Genomic DNA, 24136 nt, shown 5'->3' with positions numbered 1-24136 from the left:
ATGGCGAGGGGTCGTGGGAGGAGCCCCGAGAGATCCGGGTGGGGGGCGGGGGATGACGGCGGCGAGAGCCCCAGCGGGGCGGGGCGGGCCCGAGCGTCCCGGCCGGGCTGCGGCGGAGCGAGCCGGGCCAGCTCTGCAGAAGGCGGCGGCTGGCTCGCCTGGACGGTCACATCCCGCTGCAGGGGCCGACGGGGGCAGCCGCACAGCCTGGCGCCCGGGGTCCCAAGACACTCCGGCAACGCCCCTCCCGACCCCCGCTCTCGGGGGGCCAGGCTGCGCCGCTAGTCCAAGCTCCGGGTTGGTGAAGGGGGCAGCTCCGCAGCCCCGCGCCGGTGCCTGCGCTGCCTCTGCCCCCTGCCCGCCACTCGGTCCCGCGCTTGCCCGCCTTGCCGGGCCCGCGCCGGGATGGGGTAGGGGGCAGCGCCAGAGTGGAGCGATGGGCCGCCCTCTAGGCACCGAGCAGCCCCCCGAGGCCTGACCCACCGCGAGGACCCGAGCAGGTGGGTGTGGGCAGGGAGGACCGCCTGCCGGGTGGGCTCCAGGCTGATGCGGGGGCGAGGAAGGAGCGGAGTGGAGAGGGGGAATCCAGGGCGCGGGAAAACGAGAGGTGGTGGGCCGCTGGGGACTTCCTCACCGCCACGGGACGGCAGCTGCCCACCGTGCGCGTGTATTCCGGACAGCCCCTGATCCTCACACAACTCCGACCCCCGCAGGACCCCGCCTGGATGTCAAGCAGATACCCCCGTGCCCCGCAGCGGACGCGGCGGGGACAATGGCTTCGCTGATGCCCCTCTCCCCATACCTAAGCCCCACGGTCCTTTTGCTGGTCAGCTGTGACCTGGGCTTTGTGAGAGCCGGTAAGTAGAGACGAGAGGTGGGATGGTCGGGGAGGGGGGCGCGGCCAAGCAGAACTGGACTGTCCGGGCGGGGGGGGGGGGGGGAACCTGTTAACCTGGGCACACCCTGGCACCCCCTCCAGACCGGCCCCCCTCTCCTGTCAATGTGACCGTCACTCACCTCAGAGCCAACTCAGCCACTGTGTCCTGGGACGTCCCAGAAGGCAACATCGTCATTGGCTATTCCATTTCCCAGCAAGTATGAATCACCCCTCTGGGACCCCAACATGTGTCCTTGGTCCCTGGCTTTCTGAACATGATTTCTGTTACTTCCCACCCCTCCCCCACCAAACTCTCCTTCCTCCCATGGGTGAGGAGCCTGGGAACTGCCCTTTGGGTGTTCTAGAGTTTGGGCTCCAGCTCTTGTGGGCTGGGATGAGGCTGTCTTCATCTCTCTGCAGCGGCAGAATGGCCCCGGGCAGCGTGTGATCAGAGAGGTGAACACCACCACGCGCGCCTGTGCCCTCTGGGGCCTGGCTGAGGACAGCGACTACACCGTGCAAGTCAGGAGCATCGGCCTTCGAGGAGAGAGCCCTCCAGGGCCCCGGGTGCACTTCCGAACCCTCAAGGGCTCTGACCGGCTGCCCTCAAACAACTCCAGCCCAGGTGAGGAGGAGTGGAGCTATTTAGAGCTCTGGCTTTGATGGGGCTCCATCACCTCATACTTGATTCCCCTAGACAAGCAACAGATTAGCCTGGTGAATAGCAGGATGATTTCATTTATTGCGCTGGCAGGAAAGGAAGGAAAAGGGGGTGGCATGGGGACTGGGGATAGCCAGGCTGGTAAGAAATTGTTTGAGAGAAGCACTTCTCAGCTGCTTATTATCCAACCCTATTTTACATGCCTGAGCCAACACCTGACCCGCAGCTCTCCTGACTTCATGTTTCCAGCCACCTGTCCTCCCCAGTGGCTCGCTCCCAAAGATGAGCTGCCCCTGCAGTAATGTCAGAGGCAATAACAGATGGGTCTAAGTTGGTCTTTTCCCCTAGCTCCTCCATCCTGCTGGTGACATAGCTCTGAAGCTGGCTCAGTCAGTCATCTGGAGTGTGTCTCTGCCTTTCTCAGGTGATATCACGGTGGAGGGGCTAGATGGAGAGCGACCCCTGCAGACGGGCGAAGTGGTCATCATTGTGGTGGTATTGCTCATGTGGGCTGGTGAGTAAACAACTGGGGATGGGGAGGGACAGGGTGGGAATGAAAGAGCAAAACTCAGGCAAGGTAGGAGGCATCAAAGGAAATGAAAGGGATAGGAGAGAGGAGCTCCTTATCGGAGTTATCGGAGGGCGGTGATCAGGAGAAGCTGGACGAGAATGAGAGGCAGCTGCTGCTAGCCATGAGTGCGTGGACGCCATGACTTCAAAGCATTTCCTCCTTGCATCTTCTATAAGCTGTTCATGGGCACCTCACTACTTGGCTGGGCCATGAGTGAGGAGGTCATGATCGAGGCTCAGAGCGTGTCGTTGTGTTTCAGCGGTGATCGGGCTGTTCTGCCGTCAGTATGACATCATCAAGGACAACGACTCCAACAACAACCCCAAGGACAAGGGGAAGGGGCCAGAACACAGTCCTCAGGGAAGGCCAGTGGGAACAAGACAGGTGATGTGGGGGCCGATGAGGGTGGAAAAGGTGGTTTTATCCCAGAGGAGCAGCCAGGGAAAGAGGGATAGGAAAAGCAGAACAGAAAGTCAGGGAAGGAGGAGTCTGCAGAGAATTGGGAGGGCTCATGACCTTCATGAAATTAGACACTCAGGCCATTTTCTTTCACAGAAAAAGTCGCCATCCATCAACACCATAGACGTCTGAATGGAGCAGCAAAACTGGAAGATGGCTGTGCTAACGGCCTGGGGCTGGGAGCAGTCCAAGTTGGGATGTTTCCAGGGGGGTGATGACACTCCCACAATCTCAGGCTGGTATCCACTCTCCTGGCACTGTCAGCAGGTCCAGAATGTGGATCTGTTGGAATAATCTGCACCCCTGGACCTGGAGCGTGGCTATTCGTTGGGATGTCTCCTCCCATCCCCTCTGCCCGCTCGTTCAACACTGTCCCATTAGGTCCCCACTAGAGGGCCCCGTTTCACCTGCATCAGGACTCTCCGCATACCCAGCTGCTCTCACATCTTGTCTCTGGGCCTCGAGGCAGGGCTGTGGCAATGGAGACTCCTCCTCTCCCAGCAAGCGGACAGCAACACCCGGGGCCTAGAGGTAGAGGCTGCGCTGCAGTACTCCAATGTCTTCCATGGCGCCTCAGGTGCTCCCCCTCTCACCTGGCAGCCTCTGCAGCTACTGGTGAGCTCACCTCCTTGGACATTTTTCCAATAAAGGTTCTTGGACAAACTGGAACTGTCTGGTCAACCATACCACACGCCAAAGACAGGGTCCCACCTTGTGTCTCTGCTGACTTTCCAAGGGCTCCTTGAACCAATTGCAGCTTGACAGAGGCACACTGTTGTAAGGTCCCCCTTGGACCAGTGGAAACCAAGTCATGTCACCAGAGGGGGCCGACAACTTTTCCATCTTCATTGCCCACATTGGCAGCCCAGCTCCTCACCATGATGTTTTCAGACTCCTTGGGGAACATTGGGCTAACAGTCCCAACAGGACTGAGCATTGGGGACTAATGAAACTATGCAAATGGATCCCTCCACACCACACACTCCTGTTCTATGCGTCCCTATGACTGCATGTCCTGCCTTCGTTCTCCCTGGCATCTTGGTTCAGTCAGTCAAAGTTAGTAATAATTGTTTGGCATACAGGCGTTTGTATCCATGCTCAGTTACCACATAGAGAGGAGGATTCTGGAAATAAAACAAGGGATTGTGTATCCCCTAAACAGAGCACTGTAATTTGAGCTCTGTGGAGAAGGGGGAGGAGGGTTGTTTCCTATGCTTTCTTTACTTCCAAAGGGTATGGCTTTGGAAAGGAATGCCTGCTGACATTTTCAGCCATGATGGGGGAAGGACACAGACTCTAAAAGGGGCGCACATGAGATGTGATCCGGAGGGTGACAAGTCATATTCCAGGAAGACTATGGAGGACACTTGTTGTGCATTTTAAATGGTACTGCTCTGCTACAAGGAGTGAGGACAGAAATTCTCAAGGGACCCCAATGCAAACAAAGATCAAGAAGTCAGCTAGCCACACATCCGACCCTGGGTGACCTGAGGGGAGCCAAGCTCCGGTCGGCCCTGCAGCCTAATCCAAACAGCTGGCTAATCCGGAGGTAAGGCACCTTCCCTGCCAGGGCAAGGGGTTCCATGACACTTCTATCTCAAATTCTGGAAGCACCGTCAATTCCTGGGATAAGGGTGTTACCAATAATATACAGAGCACACGAGGGTGATACAAGCTAGGAGTGGCGAAGGAATGTCATTGATATGAAAATCCATCGGCGTGGGTTGAATCCCAGTCCCATCCAAGCCTGACTGTGTTCATTTGGGCAAGCAACTCTCCTCTGATCTAGAATCTCCTGTTCCGCAAAATGTGGCTAATAACCATGCTCTCCCCTTCAAAAGGTGGACAGCGTTTGGCACAAATAGCCCCGAGATCCTGTACAAGTTGGGTTCAATTTTGTCAACGGCAATAGGGCCATCCCAGCAGCCGCGTAGCCTCCCCGGGAGTTGGCAGGCTTCAAAGACAATGCCCTCAGGCTCGTCTACGTGCACCAAGGAGCGGTGAAGACGGCAGCTACAGGACGCCGAGTTGGCCGAAGGCTTTGGGCGGGGCTCGCTCGTGAGTCGGCAGGCCGCGACGCCATTGGTCGGGAGAAGATTCCGTCAGCTCTCCCGAGGGCCCGCCTCTCCCGCGGTGCGCCCAACCCCCCGCTAGCTCTCACTGCGCTTGCGCACGCCCGGTTCTCTTACGTGCTGACCTTGCGACATGTGTGGCGCTCGGGTCGCGCGTCAGCGTCCACGGCTGTCGCTGCGGCTGCGTGACGGGTTGTCCAGGTAACCGCCGGGAGTTGTCGCTGCCCTGTAGCCTCTGAGAGACGGGTGTGCGTCATGCAGCTGAAGCACCTGAGGACCCTGCTGAGCCCTCAGGTGAGGAGTTGGCGTGTCTGACTTCCCGCCCCCGCCCGCCTTGCGTGGCTCGAGCTGAAAAGTTGAATCCTGTGTAGCGCCTGCTAGGTGACAGGAGGCAAAGTTTGCAGCGGTGACGGGACCCTGCCCCGCCGAACTGATGCTGAGGAGGCTAGACGGACCACCGGCTGCTGTAGCCTTGGTTACATTCCATAAATAGCAATAGTCGGAGGGGCCCTGGGCTGAAACCTTTCGTTTGGAGGGTTAAGATGGAGAAGCCTCAGAGTCACAAGAGGCTGGGCCCCAGGGGAGGGTGGGTTTGCGGGGAGCGAGCAGACCAGAATCCACATCCTAGTCCAGCCAATCATGGAGCCCAGTGACCTGCTTATCTCGGGACTTCAGCCCCTGTCACACGCAAGTTCTCGAGCTGAGTGCCCCCCTTTGCCTAATGAGAGCAATGATAACAGCAACTTAAAGACTGTGAAATAGGAAAACACAAGAGCGTTGTCAAAGCTGAAAGGACCGTATAATACAAAGGCAGTAAGAATATCCTCCCTGACTGAAAGTTTGGTACACATCAGAACAGCACGATTACCGGGTGAGACAGTGATTGACAGAGTCAGAGATACCTGCGTTATGTTCTGGTGCTGTCCCTTGTGTCATGGAAGTTTGAAACCAAGTAAGTGGCTCAACGTTCGGGTGTCTCGGTTCCCTGCCCGTAGTGTCTACATCAGGTTCATGGACTAAGTAGAATAGGGCATATCAAGCAGTTATCGAAGCACCTTGTCTGCAGGGAGTGCTTGCTCAAGGTTAGCTATTGTTATGCTGTCCCCTACCTTGCAGCATTCTCCTGACAGTCCTGTGAGGTGTAGGGCGTAAGGGAAAGGAAAATTAACTGTGGGAATCAAGACTGCTCAACAGAAGTGGCATTGAACACCCTGGGAGACAGCAGGTGATGGATGGGTACTTGGGTGTACTTGGGTCCCTGCCACCCGTGTGGGAGGCCTGGGGAGACCTGGATGAAGTGCCAGGGTTTGAGCTTTGATCTGGCTGAGCCCTAGCTTGTGGTGATTGTCCCAGTAACAGAAGATCTTTACTTATCTCTGTCACTGCGTTTTGAATAAAAATGCTTTTCTAAGTTTGTGGAAATGGAATTAGAAGAAGCTTCTTTAAGTGTGGTGCTCAGATAATAGAAGGAAATGAGAATGACAGAGAATTGAACGATTGCTCAGAAAGCTGCCCTCTGAATGTATAATTTGAAAATCCCTTTTCCCTAATGGAAAAATTGGAAAAAGAATTCTTCCTCAGTCTCTCCAAATGAGATGATGCCATGACGCAAGCATGGCACAGTGCCCAGGCTTGGCATGGCTGTGAAGCAGGGTGATCCACAAAGGTTGGTGAGCCACCCTCTGCCCTCCCAGTCTCAGGTAATGAAGAGTTGGAGGAGAATAGTGGTAATGGTGTGGCTATTTCCTGGCTCTGGTTTGAATATTTTGGTGTCAAAGAGTCCTTTAACTTCTGATTTTGGAAATAGATGAGTCAAGAGTGAAAGGTGTTATAAGCCAGAGTTCTAGAGGGAGAGGAATTAACAACCAATGGAACAGAAGCTAGTAAGTTGTGTTTTTGTTTTGTTTTGTTTTGTTTTTTTTGTATTTCATGCAGCCAAGCCATTAGTGACAGAAACAGAGAAAGTTTAGAAGAGTGGATGATAAAAAGGACAAACAGAATAAGAATTGCCCACCAGAAAATGATCACTTTCTTTAAAAATTTATTTTATTTGTTTGAAAGGCAGAGTCAGAGAAGGAAGTAGAGAAACAGAAATCTTTCATCCATTTGTTCACTCCCCAACAGCCCAGGCAGACCCAGACAAAAGACAGGACCCAGGACCCAACAGCTTCTTCTAGGTCTCCCATATAGTTGCAGGGGCTAAAGGACTTGGACCATCCTCCACTGCTTTCCCAGGTACATTAGCAAGGAGCTGGATCAGGAGCAGAGCAGCCAGTACTGAAGCTGGCACCCATATGGGATATCTGTGTTGCAGTTAGTGGCTTTATCTGAAACACCAAAGCATCCGCCCCAAGATGATCACTTCTAAGATGATTTCTGTGAAGTGGATAGTGCAGAAGTAGCATTTTTCATTTTAAGTCTCAACTCTAATTATATACCCATTTTAGACCTTATGCTGTTTCTTTCTCATGGTCAATTTAGCCCAGAATTTCTTAGCCTCACTTCAGAAGTTTTTCCTGAACAGACCCAGACTGTTTTCCCTGCTTAACCTCCTCTAATAAAAAAATTAATTATTAGTTTCTTTGGAAGGTACAGTTACAGAGGAAAGTAGAGAGAGATCCTCCATCTATTGCTACATTCCCCAGTTGGCCACAGTAGCCAGCAGGGGTGGGGCCTGCCTGAAGTCAGGAGCATGGAACTACATCCCAGTCTCACAAGGGGGTGACAAGGACTCGAAGTTTTTGGACCATCTGCTGCTGCCTTCTCAGGTTTACTAACAGGGGGCTGGATGGGAAGTAGAGCAGTTGGAACTTGAGCCAGCACTCAATGGGATGCTGGTATCAAAGGCCGTGGCTTAACCAGCTGTGCCACAACACTGGTCTGGTCAATTCTTTTTACAAGGCAGTCTCAGTTAGACTTACTCTTTCTTAACAAGAACTTGCCTTTGCTTATGTTATTCACTACACCTCAAATAATTTCCCTCTCAACTGTATCCATTCATCAAAGTATAATTTACAGTCATTGAAGTCTAAAATTAGGGACCATTGCTGTGGCATGGCACATAAAACTGCCTCCCACAGTGCCAGCATCCTGTATGAGTGCTGGTTCATATCCTGGCTGCTCCACTTCTTTTTTTTTTTTTTTATAATTTATTTTTTGTTTTACATTTGGCTGCTCTACTTCTAACCCAGTTCCCTGCTTTTGGCCTAGGAAAGCAGCAGAAGATGGCTTAAGTCCTTGGGCTCTCGCACTCATGCAGGAAACCCAGAAAGAAGCTCCTGGCTCCTGGCTTCAGATCAACTCAGCTTCAGCCATTGCAGCCATTTGAGGAGTGAACCAGTAGATGGAAGATCTTCTGTCTCTCCTCTTCTCTCTGTAATATCTGCCTTTCAAGTAGAAATAAATATATCAGGCCCAGTGTGGTGGCCTAGCAGCTAAAGTCCTCTCCTTGAGCATGCCAGGATCCCGTATGGGTACCAGTTCTGATCCTGGCAGCCCGGCTTCCTATCTAGCTCCCTGCCTGGGAAAGTAGTTGAGGATGGCCCAAAGTCTTGGGACCCTGCACCCGCGTGGGAAACCCCCAGGGGGCTCCATTTTCCAGATCAGCTCAGCACCAGCTGTTGCGGCCGGTTGGGGAGTGAACTATCGGACGGAAGGTCTTCCTCTCTGTCTCTCCTTTTCTCTATATATATCTGACTTTGCAATAAAAATAAATAAATCATTTTTTAAAAAAACATAAATCATAGAACGATTTTAAAAGGCTTTTAAAAATTATAATAATCTTGGGCGTCTCTAAACGTTATAAGTACTATTTTTAACAGGACTTCTCATATTTGCACGAATGTATAGATCCTAAGGCAGAGTTTAAGTTGTGTTCTTCATCTCTCGCCATATCTGGACAAAAGCTTTCCTCAGTAGAGTGTTCAAAAAATATTAATTGAGAGCCCAGTGTGATTGCCTAGTGGCTAAATCCTCACCTTATATCTGCTGGGATCCCATATGGTGCCAGTTCATGTCTTGGCTCTCCATTTCCTTTCCAGCTCCCTACTTGTGCCCTGGGAAAGCAATGGAGGATGCGCAAAGCCTTGGGACCCCATACTCGTGTGGAAGACCTAGAGACACTCCTGGTGCCTGGCTTCAGATTAGCTCAGCTCCAGCCATTGTGGACACTTGGAAAGTGAACCAGCCAGTGGAAGATCTCTCTTTCTCTCTTTCTCTCTTTCTCTCTTTTCCTCCTCCACCTCCTCCTCTCTGTAAAATCTGTCTTCCCAATAAAAAGAAACAAACCAAATATTAATTGAATGAATAGCCAAAGGCCAAAACTTATCAAACCAATTGAATATGTTTCAGTGACTGATCTGGAGTAAGAGGAGACAAGGAGTGCATTAAATCATCGCAGTGGTACAGTTTACTTATTGCCTCTCAGGGATTTTGCATTATGGGTCTCCAAAAGCAGATTATCCTCCTAGTCTTGGGTCTGATGGCCTCGGAGTCTAGGATACGCCTAGGCATCTGTTTGTTTTAAGGAAAGGACCAGGGTCCAGTCAACACTGTTGATGCTGACATCCTATATGAGCACAGATTCAAGTTCTGGCTGCTCTGCATCTGATTTAGCTCCCTACCAATATGCCTGGAAAAGCAGTGAAAGATGGCCTTTGCCTGCTGTTTACCTGGGAGGCCTGATTGAAGCGCCTGGCTCCTGACTCTGCCCGGTCCAACCCCGGCTATTGAGGGAGTGAACCAGTCTCTGGAAGATCTCTCCCTCTGACTCTTCCTTTGTAACTCTGCCTTTCAAAGAAAAAATAAATAAGAAATAAATTTTTTTTTTTAAAAAAGACCATGACAGGAAGAAAACCAACCAAAGTCACACTAGAAAGAATGGAACTAGAAATGCTTTTGTCACACAAATTGGAATAGATAGACAACAACAAGGAAAACTTGGAACCAGACAGGAAACGGTCAGCATGGACTCACACATGCCTTATTAGGTAGGACACAGAGATTAGTTACTCCTCACTAAAGTATTGAGGATTTCTCTGCACACCCCTCCTAAAACTGTTCTGCACTTCAACTGTTGACATATGCCTTGTTAGAATTATAAACCAGTTTAGACTATCCCAAAATCTGCCAAGTTCAGCAAAATTAAGCTTCAACACTATGAACTGCTGAATGCTAAAATGAAAATAGTCACGAGACAGCTGAATAGTACCCGATAGGCATTTTAAGGTGTATAGCAGCCGGTTCTGTGTATAATCCAAAATTGAAATGTCAATGAAGTAGTCAGAGGATGCGGTTAAGAACTTGTATTTTTTAACATATTGGTTACTCAATACCATGTCAATTAATTCCATAATGTTGTAAGTTGATGCTGATGTTATGTTGTGGCTTTTAATTGATCAGGATGATATTCTGCCAGCTCTGCTTTCAGACCAGAGATGGTCTCCCCAAGAAACCATTGAATTTAACTGGACAATAAGATGCTGGACTCTATGCTTGCAATGAAAGAATCTTAACTGAACTTGAACTGTAGTAATACTGCAGCAAAGTGGAGGAATCCACCATGGGGCAAGGGTATGGGGAGGGGTTGGGGGAATCCCAGAGCCTATGAGACAGTGTCATATAATGCAATGTAATCAATAAAAAATAATATAGAAAAATAGAAGAAGAAAAAAAAAAAAGACCATGACAGGAAGAAAACCAACCAAAGTCACACTAGAAAGAATGGAACTGGAAATGCGTTTGTCATTCTAGACCAACATCTCAGTTTATTTTTACCCATTTTTCTCTGCAGGATGGAGCTGCAAAGGTGACCTGCATGGCTTGGTCCCAAAACAATGCCAAATTTGCTGTGTGTACCGTGGACCGAGTTGTATTGCTGTATGATGAACATGGGGAGCGAAGAGATAAGTTCTCCACCAAGCCAGCTGACATGAAGGTAAAGAAAGGTATACCCCTGTGTACTGTAGCCTGTTGGTGAGGCCTTACAAATTTGAATTTTGAATTTGGAAGACTTCCTAACCCAATGCTTCCTGGCCGTAGACATATAGGAAATAGCCTATCCCAGCCTTTTTTGTTTTGAATCTCTCAGGCTTTTAGAACACACATGCATCTTTTTTTCTTTTGTGTATACTCATTCTGCCTTTTATTTACTTATTTACTTACTTACTTATTTATTTTTGACTCTTAGTATGGCAGAAAGAGCTACATGGTAAAGGGCATGGCTTTTTCTCCGGATTCCACTAAAATTGCCATAGGACAGACGGATAACATTATCTATGTCTACAAGATTGGAGAGGATTGGTAAGGCTATAAACTGGGAGATAGTGTAGCTCAGAAAAGAAGGGGAAGGCAAGAGAAATACCCACTGGGGTGGAGGAACAGGGAGCATGGGGAGCCCAGCTCAGGCATGAATGACAGACTTCCGGAATCTTCCTTACCATTGCTCACCCTAAGTGTTCTACCATCCCAGTCCTGAACAAATCAGTTTGAGGTCACAGAACAGCCTATAAGATTCTGGGGTCCAGAGTGGTGTTGTATCTTTGCTATGAATTGTCCCAAAGCTACTCACTCTCCTCTCATGCCTCCTTTCAGGGTTTCCACAGAGTGATAGGAAACCCTAATGGGCTGGGGAATGTATTTGCCCTTTCTTCCCTTCCTTTTGACACTTTAGTCACGGAAGTAGTTTTTAATATGCTTTCCCTCCTTTTATTTGGCAGGGGTGACAAGAAAGTTATCTGCAACAAGTTCATTCAGACGGTAAAATTCAGACCAGTCCGGGGAGCTTAAGATATGCAAACATTGATCTATCTGTCGGTTTATAAATGTAACCAGGAGTTATCCTTTGTAATGGCTGAGTGGGACTTTGCATGCTGCCTCTCTGTATACTCATTGTTATCTGCTGCCCTCGTAGGAACCCAGTGCTGTCCCTTCCTCGGGGATAGGACACTGGAGTGTCACATGTGGTAGGGCACTGACTTTCTGCATATAGTAACCCACACAGTCGTCCTCCTCATCGTGTCTCCCATACAGAGTGCTGTCACCTGTCTGCAGTGGCCAGCAGAATACATCATTGTCTTTGGACTGGCTGAAGGGAAGGTAAATGAGGGAAGGAAAACTCAGGGGAGGGCTTGGTGGAGAAAGTGGTTCTGGAGAGAAAACTGTGGTCATTCTTCTCCCTGAGGGTCAAGTTCTGCACTGTGGAGGCTGCACAGAGACCAGATGTGTGGCTTCAGATTTTTGGTTTTTTGCTTATTTTTGTTTTTGTTTTTTCCTTTTTCTTCCATAGGGCTTTAGGTGAAGTTGAAAGTGGCCTAACCAGAATCTTGTCTGTTCTCTTGTTTTCAGGTTCGTTTAGCAAACACTAAGACAAATAAATCATCTACCATCTATGGAACAGATTCTTATGTGGTATCACTGACAACAAAGTAAGTAAGGGAGAACCCAGAACTGTTACGTTCAAGCTGTGGGGAAGTCTGGACTGGGAGACTATTGTGGAAAGATTGGACAACTGGTAGTAGAAACCATGGGCAGGCTAATGTTTGACTGAGAAAGGAGATTTTTCTAGGCAAGGAGAATAATGTCTTCCTGTATGTCTCTCTTTTCCTTTCACCCCCAGTTGCTCCGGGAAAGGGATCCTCTCTGGCCACGCAGATGGTACCATTGTTAGGTATTTCTTTGATGATGAAGGCTCTGGAGAGTCACAGGTGAACAAAGGATGCTGGGAGCAGGGGAGAAGGGAATTCCAGGAGTCCTCCAGGAGAGGCTGGACATGTGAGGCATTGAGGCAGAGGGAGGAGGCTGAAGGAGACCTTAGGGAGCAGAATGCTGCCACGGGAAGGTTTTGTGGTTGAGGGGCTGGAGCTCTGCTATTAAAGGAAAGACTGAGTCAGGGGAAGGAAAGTTTCCACAAAGAGAAATCAAGATGCTGGAGAGAAGAGAACTGGAAGATGATTCCCGTTTATGTTTAAAAATGTATTTATGTATATCAATTCAAAGGGGAAAAAAAGTAACTATTTGCTCTGGAAGGGGAAAAAGAAAGAGGAAGGAAAGAAGAAAACCTTGGTGCCTACTTTGTATAATTCAGTATTGCTTGAATCATTTACATTAAGACTTACTTGTATGTAACTTAGCCTCCCCCCCAAAAAATGAGGAGTGGGTGCCCTTAGTGCACCTAGACAGTGTTGGCTAGTGTGTAGGATGCCAGCCGCTGAGGAATTTTGCACCACACACATTACAGGTAATCACACAAGCACCATGTGGTTTCTCTGGGGCATGGGGCCGACTATGTTATGTGCCATGTGTTTGCACACTTGTGTGTTCACACACAAGTCTGAGACCATAAGATGATTTGTGAAACCTTCCAAGTGAGATGCATTGAGGTGGGAGAAGACTGTTGGAAAAAAGGTTTCTGCAGTCTAGAATGATCAGAAAGAGTGACTTCGGGCTGGAAATGAGGCTTTCTAAGGTAGAGTCCTCTCAGAAAGTGATTGCAACCCTGTACTTCTGCCTCAGGGAAAGTTGGTGAGCCACCCATGCCCACCCTACGCCCTGGCTTGGGCAACCAACAGCATCGTGGCTGCAGGCTGCGACCGGAGGATTGTGGCCTATGGGAAGGAAGGCCACGTGCTGCAAACTTTTGATTACAGCCGTGACCCCCAGGAGCGGGAGTTCACCACAGCCGCAGCAAGTCCTGGAGGCCAGTCCGTGGTGCTGGGGAGTTATGACAGGCGAGTCCCCTTTCCAGTGACCTGTTCAGTCTGCTCTGTCTGTGTACCCACACCTTTTCAGCCTCATCCTGCTGAACTTGAGTGGGAGGCTGGACTGGAGCCAGGCCTACACTGGAAAGTCTCAAGGCTATCAGCTCACGTGCCCCTCTTCAAGCCCCTGCTGCCCATTGGCCTGTTGGCAGTTCCAGAATGCACCATGCTCTTGTTTCATCTCCGTGCCTCTCCCTGGGCCCCCACAGCAGAGTCCATCTCTGTTGTGTTTGTATTTCTGTTACCCTTCCCAGCCCATCAGTGGGGAGTTTATCACATGATATTCCAGTTCTGTTTTTGTGTCAATCTGGTTAGACTGAAGAGTCCTTGAGAAAAAGGCTTCTTATTCATCTTTGTATCTCCAGTAACTAAATCAGCATCTGATTTGTAATCCATACTCAGACGTGTGGCTGAACACACACACACAGCTGGGTCTCACCACTCTGCGGCAGCGTGTCTCCTCCTAGTCTTGCAGACCTGTCTTCTTAAGCCTCTCAGCCATACATTTCTCATCTTCCTTTTTCTTCCCTGAATCTATTTTTCTTTTTCCATTTTTTCTCTACTACTGACAGTCCATTTTTCTCACCTGCCCTTATTCTTTCATTTTCTCCACTGTCATTATCTCCCTTGTTCCATTTTATTTATGCCTTGATTTCCCGTCTTTGTGTCATCTCCTACTAGACTTCCCACCTCATCCATTCTCTTATTCCCTTTCTTCTGATATAGCAAAACCAGCTTCCTCCATCTCTTCTGAAAGCCACATGCTTTTTTCAGGCTTCGTGTGCTCAACTGGAGCCCTCGAAGAAGCATCTGGGAAGAGGCAAGACCCAAGGAAATTGCCAACTTGTACACCATCACAGCCTTGGCCTGGAAGCGAGATGGCTCACGGCTCTGCGCGGTGTGTTACTCCTAATCCTTTGCTTCATTGTTGACTTCCTCTAAATTAGGAGAGAAAATAAACAAACAAACAAACAAAAAAACCCCTTTATCCCAAAACACTCTCCATGACACTAGAAAATCTGTTTCCTTCTGAGCCCAACTTAAACATCCAGTGTTGGGCCTGGCGCAGTGGCCTAGTGACTAAAGTCCTTGCCTTGCACACGCCAGCATCCAGTATGGGCACTGGTTCTAACCCTGGTGGCCCTGCTTCCCATCTAGCTCCCTGCTTGTGGCCTGCATCTGCATGTGGGAGACCCAGAAGAAAGTCCTTGCTCCTGGTTTCAGATCAGCTCAGCTCCAGCCATTGCGGCCTCTTGAGGAGTAAATCAATGGACAAAAGATCTTCCTCTCTGTCTCTCCTCCTCTTTGTATAGCTGACTTTCCAATGAAAATAAAATAAACCTTAAAAAAAAAAAAATCCAGTGTTAAAGGCAGGAAAGAGAAATTGACACTTCCTTGGAGACCGGTAGGAGCAGAGTTATGTAGGCAGGGCTCACTTCTCCCTTATTACCTCTTAAGTCTGTGAGCCCTGTGGTTACTGCCTCTTTCCTTCTGCTTTCTTTTTATTTATTTAAAGATTTATTGGGCCTGGCGCGGTGGCGCAAGTGGTTAAGGTCCTCGCCTTGCATGCCCGGGATCCCATATGGGCGCCGGTTCTATCCTGGCAGCCCCACTTCCCTTCCAGCTCCCTGCCTGTGGCCCGGGAAAGCAGTGGAAGACGGCCCAAAGCCTTGGGACCCTGCACCCGCGTGGGAGACCCGGAAGAGGCTCCTGGCTTCGGATCGGCATAGTATCGGCCGTTGCGCTCACTTGGGGAGTGAATCATCGGATGGAAGATCTTCCTCTCTGTCTCTCCTCTCTGTATATCCGCCTTTCCAATAAGAAAATAATAATAATAATAATAAATCTTTAAAAAAAAGATTTATTAATTTTTTTTGGATAGTTATATTTACAGAGAGGAGAGACAGAAAGATCTTATGTCTCCTGGTTCACTCCCCAAGTGGCCACACAGCTAGAACTGAGCTGATCTGAAGCCAGGAGCCAGGAGCTTCTTCTGGATCTCCCATGCAGGCGCAGGGTTCCAAGGCTTTGGACATACTCCTGCTTTCCCAGGTCACAACAAGGGGCTAAGTGGGAAGTAGAGAAGCTGTGATACAAACCGGTGCCCATATGGGATCCTGGCACATGCAAGGCGAAGATTTAGCCACTAGGTTGCCACACTGGGCCCTCCTTGTGCTGCTTCCACAAGCTTCCAGCCCTTTTTCTGTCAACTCCTTAGATTCAAGAGTGTAATGGAATGGTGTGATCGCATGTCAGCATACTGTGTTTGTGTGTCTCTCCATTCTAGGGCACACTTTGTGGTGGTGTGGAACAGTTTGACTGCTGCCTCCGAAGGAGCATTTACAAGAACAAGTTTGAGTTGACATATGTGGGGCCTAGCCAGGCAAGTAGCAGATAGCTTGCTGCTCGGAGATTTTGCATGACTCACTTCCCTGCCTTGTGGCTACAATGTCAAGTGTAATTCTCTAGTGGAGCTGCTCTGGGGAACAGAATGCATCATGGCACCTCTTTTTAATTCTCCTGCTATAGAATTCTTTCAGCTTATTCTAAGAAAATGCTTAAGCCATAGACTTAATAGATGCACTGTTGACCAAGACAGTAGATAAATAGGTCTGCCAAGATGAACTCTGTTGTGCATGGTGTTGCAGGCTAACTTTTTTTAGTTCCTGAGTCCACTTGTTCCTTTTCTCTACTTCTGTCCTTTTACACATTTTTGCATTTTATACATTCTTGTTGTGTGTGAGCACTGTTAAGCACTGAAAATATAGAGATAATTGTCTAGGGGATATTGTTTCATAATCAACAAGATCATTATAGCGAAGACCGCAAATATACCAAAAATAATATAGATGCTCTGAGAAATGATGTAAAGAGAGCTATTGGAACATAAAGAGAGTGATTGGCTTTACTCAGTGAAACTTTTGGAATCATATGCTGAAAGAGGTCATGTATGGAAATGTTTCATAAATAGTGAAGCCCTGTTTAAACCTGAGGCCCCATTGTTGTTAACAGTATCACAGCCCAGGTAAGGGAAGCCAGATGCTGGTTTTGGTAAGCACTATGAATATGGGCAAAGGACATAGCAAATTCACTCTTCTCTTGACCTGGGGAAGCCAGAGGGACTCAGACTTGTTCCTTCCCAAGGTGATTGTGAAGAACCTATCATCGGGGACACGAGTGGTGCTCAAGTCACACTATGGCTATGAAGTGGAAGAGGTGAAGATCCTTGGAAAGGAACGTTACTTGGTGGCCCACACATCAGACACGTTGCTGCTGGGGGACCTGAACACTAATCGCCTTAGTGAGGTACGGACCAAAACTGAAGAAGAGGAGATAGGACACCTGGGCTTGTCCCATCTATGGCCCAGGGTCCCTAGGGATAAAATCTTAGTAAGAAGCACTGATGTTCTGGTGTTGGGTGCCTGGTGTTGGCAAAGAAGACCCAGGAGGCTTAGAATCCTGGAGTAGGAAATAGCATAGTTGGACTGTTTCTATGCCATCTCTGAAAACCATAGGGACCAGGGCCCAATCTGAGATAGCACCAGCACGAAACCTCCCCACACTTGATGTGTCTCCCAGGAGGTAATCATCTGGATTGTTTCTCCTGTCTTCTTCCTTTCCACAGGTAGCCTGGCAGGGATCTGGTGGCAATGAAAAATATTTCTTTGAAAATGAGAATGTGAGTAGAGCTTGATTCAGCACTACTGTGATAAGCCTCTTTCTAGCTCTTGTGTCAGAAGGGTGGCAAGTGGCAGGAGATGGGGAGTAAACAGATAATGACAGAGGGAGGAAGAAGTAAGTAGGGGACCAAAACTGGGAGAAAAGTGGGAGTCACCTTGAACTGCCAGTATCACTCCCCTCTGCTGTTTTATTCCATGCCACCTTCCTACCATGTGACAATCTCATTCTTTCCCAGGTATGCATGATCTTCAATGCTGGAGAGCTAACCTTGGTGGAATATGGGAGTAATGACACCCTGGGTTCGGTACGCACTGAATTCATGAACCCCCACCTCATCAGGTAACCTCACATAGATCTCCAAATCCTTCAAACCCAGAGTAGTTCTTTTTTCACTTCTAAATCCTATGTCTTGAGGTTAGTCAAAAAAACTCAAACCATATGGTACTTTCGAGCCCTTGATAAATCTCTTGACTACTTCAGCCCATCTGGCCTTACCTCAACCTTCATGTGTTTCAGCGTCCGTATTAATGAGAGGTGTCAGCGAGTAATGGAAGATAACAAGAAATTGGCTTATCTTGTTGATATTAAGACTATTGCTATAGGTAAGACTCTCTTCTACTTTTAATGGCAAAATAGATGTTTGTATTATACTCCAGTATCTCAAGGTTATGTTAGATGGGGAACCCAGGAATCTGAGAAGATAACAGGTAAAATGTAATTGTATTTTAGGAGTAAAACCATGCAGTGTTCAAGATTGTGTGGTCTATACTTAAATTCTAGCTACAGTCCCGCTGGTGTATACCATATAGACCTGTCCATATTCATTGTGTATGTTCTTTGCATATGTTCCCGGAGTGAAAACTTGTGAATAGAAGAGAAGAAGTATTAGCAAATTTATGAATTTTCTTGTTTAGGCTTCATCAAGTCATAGACTCTTAGCACTAGAAGGGGACTTGTTTTCTCGTAAAGTTTATCATTGATAACTATGATGACAAAGACTATTTTCATCTCACAAATGTTTGAATTTGTAAATTTTATCTGATATATATATATAGACATTTAATTTTATCATGCAACATTTCAAGCATAGTTAAAAGTACAAAAAATGACATAGGGTTCTCTAAAAAGTACAGAGGTTAGCCTGCCTGTATAGGATACCTCCAAGAACGGGACTCGGGTCAAACAATCCACTTCTCTCCTTCCTGCCTGTGCGATCATGGATGATAACTTATATAACCTTTTTGTCTCTCAACGTCCTCACCCACAAAATAGAAACAAAACTAGTTTCTGCCTCATAGAAGACTTTAAGCAATTTCCTATAAATACCAAATACTTAATAAATAAACACTAGCTATTCATACTGATGGTATTATTTATTTACCGATACCCAGGTCTGTCAAATCCTAACATCTCTTATTCGTGGCCATTTTTTTTTTTTTTTTTTTTACTATTACAGTGATTCAGTTCTCTAAGGTCTATACTTAGAGTGGAACTGCTGAATCATACAGGAAGTATATCTTTAACTTCGCTAAATAATTTCCAAATTGCTCTCCAAAGAGGTTGGACCAATTTGCACCTTCCTCAGCAGTTAAGAGTTCCCACTATGCGACATCCTTTCCAGTGCCTGAAATTGCCTGCTTCAGAATTTGGCTCACTGTTATATCTGAAACAATATGTCATATTAGTTTCATTTTTTTTAAATTTATTGACCATTTGGATTACTTCTTCTGTGAGTTGCCAGTTCCTGTCCCTTAGCACAATTTTAAAATCAAGTTGTCTGTTACTGACATGAAGTTCTTTGCAAATATATCCATGGACTCTAACAGTTATTTGCATTACAGATATTTTGTCTCTTCTCTCCTTTTGGGCATCTTTTTATGTTCAGACATTTTAAATTTTAATGTATTTCATTTGTTACTTTAAAAAGTTTCTGATTTTTTGTGGTCTTATTTTTAAAATTCTTCCCTGTTCCTTCCTGTACTTTAACATTTTTGCTTTAAAATTTTGCTTTTCACCTGGAATTTATTTTTATGTATAATGTGGGTGGAGATCTAATTTTGTGGGACTTTTTTTTTCCCTATATGTTTAGCCAGTTACTGAAAGTCCATTCTTCACCCACTGACTTATAATGTCATTTCTCTTATAAACCGAATTTCCATAAACATGAGCCTTTTCGTAAGATAGTATTACGTCTCATGAACATTCTGTTTTTTAAATTATAATTTATTTATTTGAGAGACGGGAAGACAAAAATGTCCCAGGTGTCGGCAATGACCAGGTTGGAGTTGGGAGATAGGAACTCAGTCCAGTCTCTCCCCCGGTGGCGAGAACCTACCTGGTGGAATGTAACGCACGATAACAGGAGCTGCAGTCAGAAATCCAGGCCAGAGCCGCATGTCGGGCCCAGGTGCCGCAGCGTGGGGGCTCGGGCGACTCAACTCCTGGGCCGGGCACCCACTGCTTGAGTGCTGAAACTCTAGACAAGTCAATAGGATGCATAGGTCGCATTTTCAGTGTGTACAAAGTGACAACCTACTTTTCTTAAACCATTTTTTTTTTGTCACCAACCAACCCTTTTGAGCGTTTAATAAAATATCACAGAAAAAATACATGCACCCATAATTCCATATATAATTTTAGAGTTCAAAGAGAGTAGTTGGGCCCCTGCAACTCACATGGAAGACTTAGATGAATTTCTGGGCTCCTGGCACAGCCTTAGCCATTGCAGTCCTTCAGGGACTGAACCTGTTTCTTGCTCTCACTCTCTCCTCCTGTCGCTCTGCCTTTCTCGTAAATAATGTATGTCAGTAAGAGTTGTGAATAGGTTTTTAATCAGGAGACTGCTGAAAGCATCACAGCCGACCATGAGTGGTCTAAGTCTGATCATCTCTTCCATTTTTTACAGGATTGAGATCAAACTAAAGCATTCATCCTCTGCATTGGCCAGCCTAACTTTAGTCAGAGATTTCTCCTACTTCTGTCTGAATGCCTTCCCCACTTTTCACCCTGAAGTGTTCTTATTCCACAGGCACTCAAAATTTTTGTGTAACTCCCCAGAGAGAATGTGATTGTCAAGGTCATTTGGTTCATCAGCTTTGACTAGGTGTGCTGAGATGGGCTCATCCTTAATGTGCACTCTACTGCCCTCTAGAGGGCTTCATGAGCAATAGGTACGACCTGTTCGGGATTGCTTTGAGGCAATGCAAGTCTGAGAAGCAATCTCTTTAAAAACAACAACAACAAAAAAAATTGTGTGTGTGTGTAAGAGAGAGAGAAAGCCAGAAAGACACACTAAGATAGCCCATTCCCTGGGAGATCTCACTCCCCAAATGCCTGCTATAGCCAGGGCTGGGCCAGCCAAAAGCCAGGAACTCAGGAATTCAACCCAGGTCTCTCATAGGGCACCTCAAGGACCCAGTCGCTTGAGCCATCCTCTGCTGCCTCCCTCCCTGGTTGCACATTAGCAGTATTCTAAAACTGGGAGCAGGGCTACTGAGCATCCCAAGCAGCATGCTAACTACAACACTAAATACCCACCCCAAACTCTCATTTCTTGATGGGATAGGACCTTTGGAGTTAACTACAGAGTTAAATAAAACCATCTACTACAAGAAGTCCAGTTTCTTAGGCATACTGGCAAAATTATGTTGTAACAACCATTTGCTTTCCATAGTGGCCCACTCTGAAATGAAGTAGCATTCTTAAAGCCCCAAACATATGATTGTAACATGAGATTTTTTTTAGTTTACTTCATGCCTCGTGTATGATTATATGGAATCTTCCTCCTAACTCTGTATCCTTTACTCTGCAGTGGATCTGATTGGCGGCTACAACATCGGGACCATCAGCCATGAAAGCCGTGTAGATTGGCTGGAACTTAATGAGACTGGGCACAAGCTCCTCTTCAGAGACCGGAAGCTTCGTGTAAGATGGTTGACTGGGGTCTTAGGTCTCAGCTGGCCTGTAGAGGCTGTGGCATACTGCCATCAGCATGGTGAATGGTACAGGAGAATCAACATTCTATCTGGTATCGCGCCCTTAAGGAGACTACTATTGCAGCAACAGAGTCAAGAGGGCAGTATGAGAGTTGGTTTCTCTTAACTGTTCAAAAGTCTTTGCCTTCATGTAATTCCCTTGCCTTGCTCTCCTCCTCCTCCTCTTCCTCTGTCCACACCTTTTCAGCTCCACTCACCTGGCATTAGGTGTGTGATGATAGTCTCCTCCTTAGCCCCATAGTGATTCTCATCACCAAATGAAATTGCCAAGGAGTCCAGCCTTGGGGCCAAAGAGAAGGTCGGGGATTCTTCATTTCAGTGAAAGCTACATCACAAATTATCAGATAATCTAATGTATTTGATGGCCTTACTTTTGTAATGCAAGCTGGCCTAGAGTCTTTAAGAATAGAAGTCTGACCTTTACTTAAATTACCTGGATGTCTTCACTCTTTTGGTTATCTCTTGTTTGGCCACACTCAGGATTTGCCAAATCAACACATTAATTCCAAGGGTCACAGGTCAGTGAGCTTTGAGATTCTACATGGAGCTGACACTGTGGGTCATTTCACCTTTAGACAAAGTGCTCAGAACCAGAAGACAAATCTATATCCCATTCTGACTGTGCTCTCTGCCTCTTTCAGTTGCACCTGTACGATATTGAAAGCTGCTCAAAGACCATGATCCTCAACTTCTGCTCCTATGTGCAGTGGGTCCCTGGAAGTGATGTGCTGGTAGCTCAGAACCGTAACAATTTGTGTGTATGGTACAACATTGAGGCACCTGAGCGGGTCACCATGTCTTCTATCAGGGTGAGTGGACAGCCCAGGACCTCAGACATGGTGCTGAGCTGATAAACTGGGGCCCCAATGAAATGCCGGAAGTAGCTGTATCTTCTCTGCCTCACATTCACCATCTCTGATGGAGCTGGTGAGAGACAGACTCTTCCCTACCATCCTTGTTCAGACTCCTCACATTATATTACACCCCTGGAGTTTGGATTTCTGGTTTTGGTGATGCTGGGAATTCATTAGATCCTAAATTGGAGCTCTTCAAATGGGAGGGTCCCTGCCAGGAGGAGTGATCTGGGCCAGCCCCTACCTGCTTCTGTGTTGTAAAGCTTTCACAACCACTTTCCGGTTAAGCCATTTACACACTCAGGGGTCTGCCCAGAGGTGGGAGTAGTCTGTGAAAACAGGAGAAAGACAGGCCCTTGAGCCAGGTTACGAGTGTGGACAGAGCACTTGATGCTTTGTTTTTGTCCCTTCTTTGTCATTTCTTCTCCTCCTTTCTTGGTTATTTTAGACTGAGTCAAAAATCAGCTTGTTTTGTCTTCTTAAAAAACATCTTTTGTTTGTTTGTTTGTTTGGTTAGAGAGTTATACATCATATTTCTGTGACATTTACTTTTGAAGATATCATGTACATTTAAATTTTTAAACATCTTCATCAGCCTCTCACCCTGCTTCCCTTGCAGATAGTATAATAAGGTTTTAACTTTGATCGTATCCTCTTTGCCTTTGTTGTTCAGTGTTTTAGTTTTATCCTTTTTTCCCTCCAAGTTTTGTTCATTTATTTTGAAAGTCAAAGTTAAATAGAGAGAGAGAGAAACAGAGTATCTTTCATCTCCTGGTTCACTGCCCAGATGACTGCAACAGCTATCACTAGGTCTGGCTGAAGTTAGCAGCCAGGAGCATCTTCTGGGTGTAGCTCGTGGGTGGTAGGCATCCAAGCACGTGGGTCATCTTGTTCTGCTTTTTCCAGGTCATTAGCAAGAGCTAGATTGAAAGTGGATCAGCCAAAATACGAACCAGTGCCCACATGCAATGCCAGTATCACTGGCAGTGGCTTTGTCTGCTACATCATAATGCCAACCCATCTAATAATTTTTTTTATCATGAAAATTTGACAGTAATATCTATTGGTTCAATCCCCAGAAGAGCACAAAACATCTGGACCAGGCCGAAGCCAGGAGCCAGGACTCAACCCAGGTCTCCTACATGGGTGGCAGGAAGCCAATTACTTGAGCCATCATCACTGTCTCTCAGGGTCTGCACCAACAGGAGGCTAGAGTAGGAGGGCCAGGGCTGACAGTCAGACTCAGAGCTGTGGGGTACAGGTATCTTGGCTGTTCGGCTAAATATCCACTGTGGTAGCTACCACTTTTAATATTTGCAACATTTGGGAAGTGACACAGTAGACATCACTTGCCACCCCCCCCATCCCTGTGTTTAAAAATAAATAAATCTTAAAAACAAAAACAGAAGCATTGTCATACAGTGTTACCTGGCCTCTAGGCATTGCTGTTGTTGTGGCAATGAATATACTTTACCCCCAGGATATTATTGTAGATAAAAGTGTTGTTATCTGCTGCAGAGAAACCAAATGTCAGGGAAAGAAGGGCCTAAATTCCTCTGTGTTTGAATGCTGGGGCTGGGTGCAGGTGGATCTTTTGTACAGTTGTTTCCATGAAAATACTAACCTGGAATCTGTGTGAGCTGGTGGGGATACATTTTTGCAGGGTGATGTCATAGGTCTGGAGCGGGGCGGGGGAAAGACGGAAGTGATGGTGTCGGAAGGTGTGACCACCGTGGCCTACACACTGGATGAGGGCCTAATCGAGTTTGGAACTGCCATTGATGACGGCAACTACACCCGGTGAGAGGCTGGCAGCTGGTGGTGGGAGAGCTGGCAACCAAGAGGAGGACCCAGAACAGGCTGTAGCACTGACCCTCCTCTATTCCGGGCCCTGGGTACCCAGGGAGGGGCTTAGAAGCATAGAGCAGACCTCGGGCCGTCCCCTCGCTCTCCACCCTGCCCCTCCATTCCTGTGTTCTCAGGAGCTTGCCCTCACTCCCTTTCCAGGGCAACAGCCTTTCTGGAGACACTGGAAATGACCCCAGAAACAGAGGCCATGTGGAAAACCTTGAGTAAACTGGCACTAGAGGCAAAGCAGCTCCACATTGCTGAGAGGTGAGGCAACGGTGGAAGGGAAGGGTAGCTGCCTGGGGGCTGTTCTTGCCTGGTATTAAGGTGCCCGTTCCCTTCTAAGTGCCAGTACATGCACT

The 24136-nt window shown here is 47.3% G+C and overlaps 2 protein-coding genes across 2 annotated transcripts in view; both read left to right on the top strand.

Annotated features, from left to right (window-relative positions):
- On the top strand, nt 1-3197 carry LOC121164616 (fibronectin type III domain-containing protein 4-like). Its single transcript, XM_040992744.1, has 7 exons — nt 1-235; nt 714-857; nt 980-1095; nt 1298-1502; nt 1963-2052; nt 2369-2493; nt 2665-3197. Exons 1-7 carry the CDS (start codon nt 1-3, stop codon nt 2698-2700), a joined length of 951 nt encoding a protein of 316 aa, XP_040848678.1. The 3' UTR covers nt 2701-3197.
- A 1635-nt stretch (nt 3198-4832) lies between these two features.
- The window catches only part of LOC121164760 (intraflagellar transport protein 172 homolog), a 36910-nt gene continuing 17606 nt past the window's right edge, over nt 4833-24136 (top strand). Inside the window, exons 1-18 of the mRNA XM_040992986.1 lie at nt 4833-4934; nt 10432-10575; nt 10828-10940; nt 11357-11396; nt 11670-11735; nt 11985-12064; nt 12256-12343; nt 13152-13366; nt 14171-14294; nt 15684-15779; nt 16541-16702; nt 17022-17075; nt 17313-17416; nt 17594-17679; nt 20889-21001; nt 21714-21881; nt 23590-23726; nt 23934-24041. Of these exons, the coding sequence (XP_040848920.1) occupies nt 4896-4934; nt 10432-10575; nt 10828-10940; nt 11357-11396; nt 11670-11735; nt 11985-12064; nt 12256-12343; nt 13152-13366; nt 14171-14294; nt 15684-15779; nt 16541-16702; nt 17022-17075; nt 17313-17416; nt 17594-17679; nt 20889-21001; nt 21714-21881; nt 23590-23726; nt 23934-24041 (1937 nt within the window). The 5' untranslated portion in view covers nt 4833-4895. The remainder of the gene's footprint in view (nt 4935-10431; nt 10576-10827; nt 10941-11356; nt 11397-11669; nt 11736-11984; nt 12065-12255; nt 12344-13151; nt 13367-14170; nt 14295-15683; nt 15780-16540; nt 16703-17021; nt 17076-17312; nt 17417-17593; nt 17680-20888; nt 21002-21713; nt 21882-23589; nt 23727-23933; nt 24042-24136) is intronic.

Source organism: Ochotona curzoniae, unplaced genomic scaffold (genome assembly GCF_017591425.1).
Source record: "Ochotona curzoniae isolate NIBS_2020 unplaced genomic scaffold, NIBS_Ocur_1.0 contig_883, whole genome shotgun sequence".
Taxonomy (NCBI): domain Eukaryota; kingdom Metazoa; phylum Chordata; class Mammalia; order Lagomorpha; family Ochotonidae; genus Ochotona; species Ochotona curzoniae.
The sequence above is the reverse complement of the archived record's forward strand: the minus strand, read 5'-3'. Positions and strand labels throughout refer to the sequence as shown.

Bases quoted from the DNA above. Each gene is read 5' to 3' on its own strand.
- LOC121164616 (XM_040992744.1), top strand. From the start codon at position 1: ATGGCGAGGGGTCGTGGGAGGAGCCCCGAGAGATCCGGGTGGGGGGCG. The intron at 1,096-1,297 runs GTATGAATCACC...ATCTCTCTGCAG, and splicing joins GCTATTCCATTTCCCAGCAA to CGGCAGAATGGCCCCGGGCA. The intron at 2,053-2,368 runs GTGAGTAAACAA...GTTGTGTTTCAG, and splicing joins GGTATTGCTCATGTGGGCTG to CGGTGATCGGGCTGTTCTGC.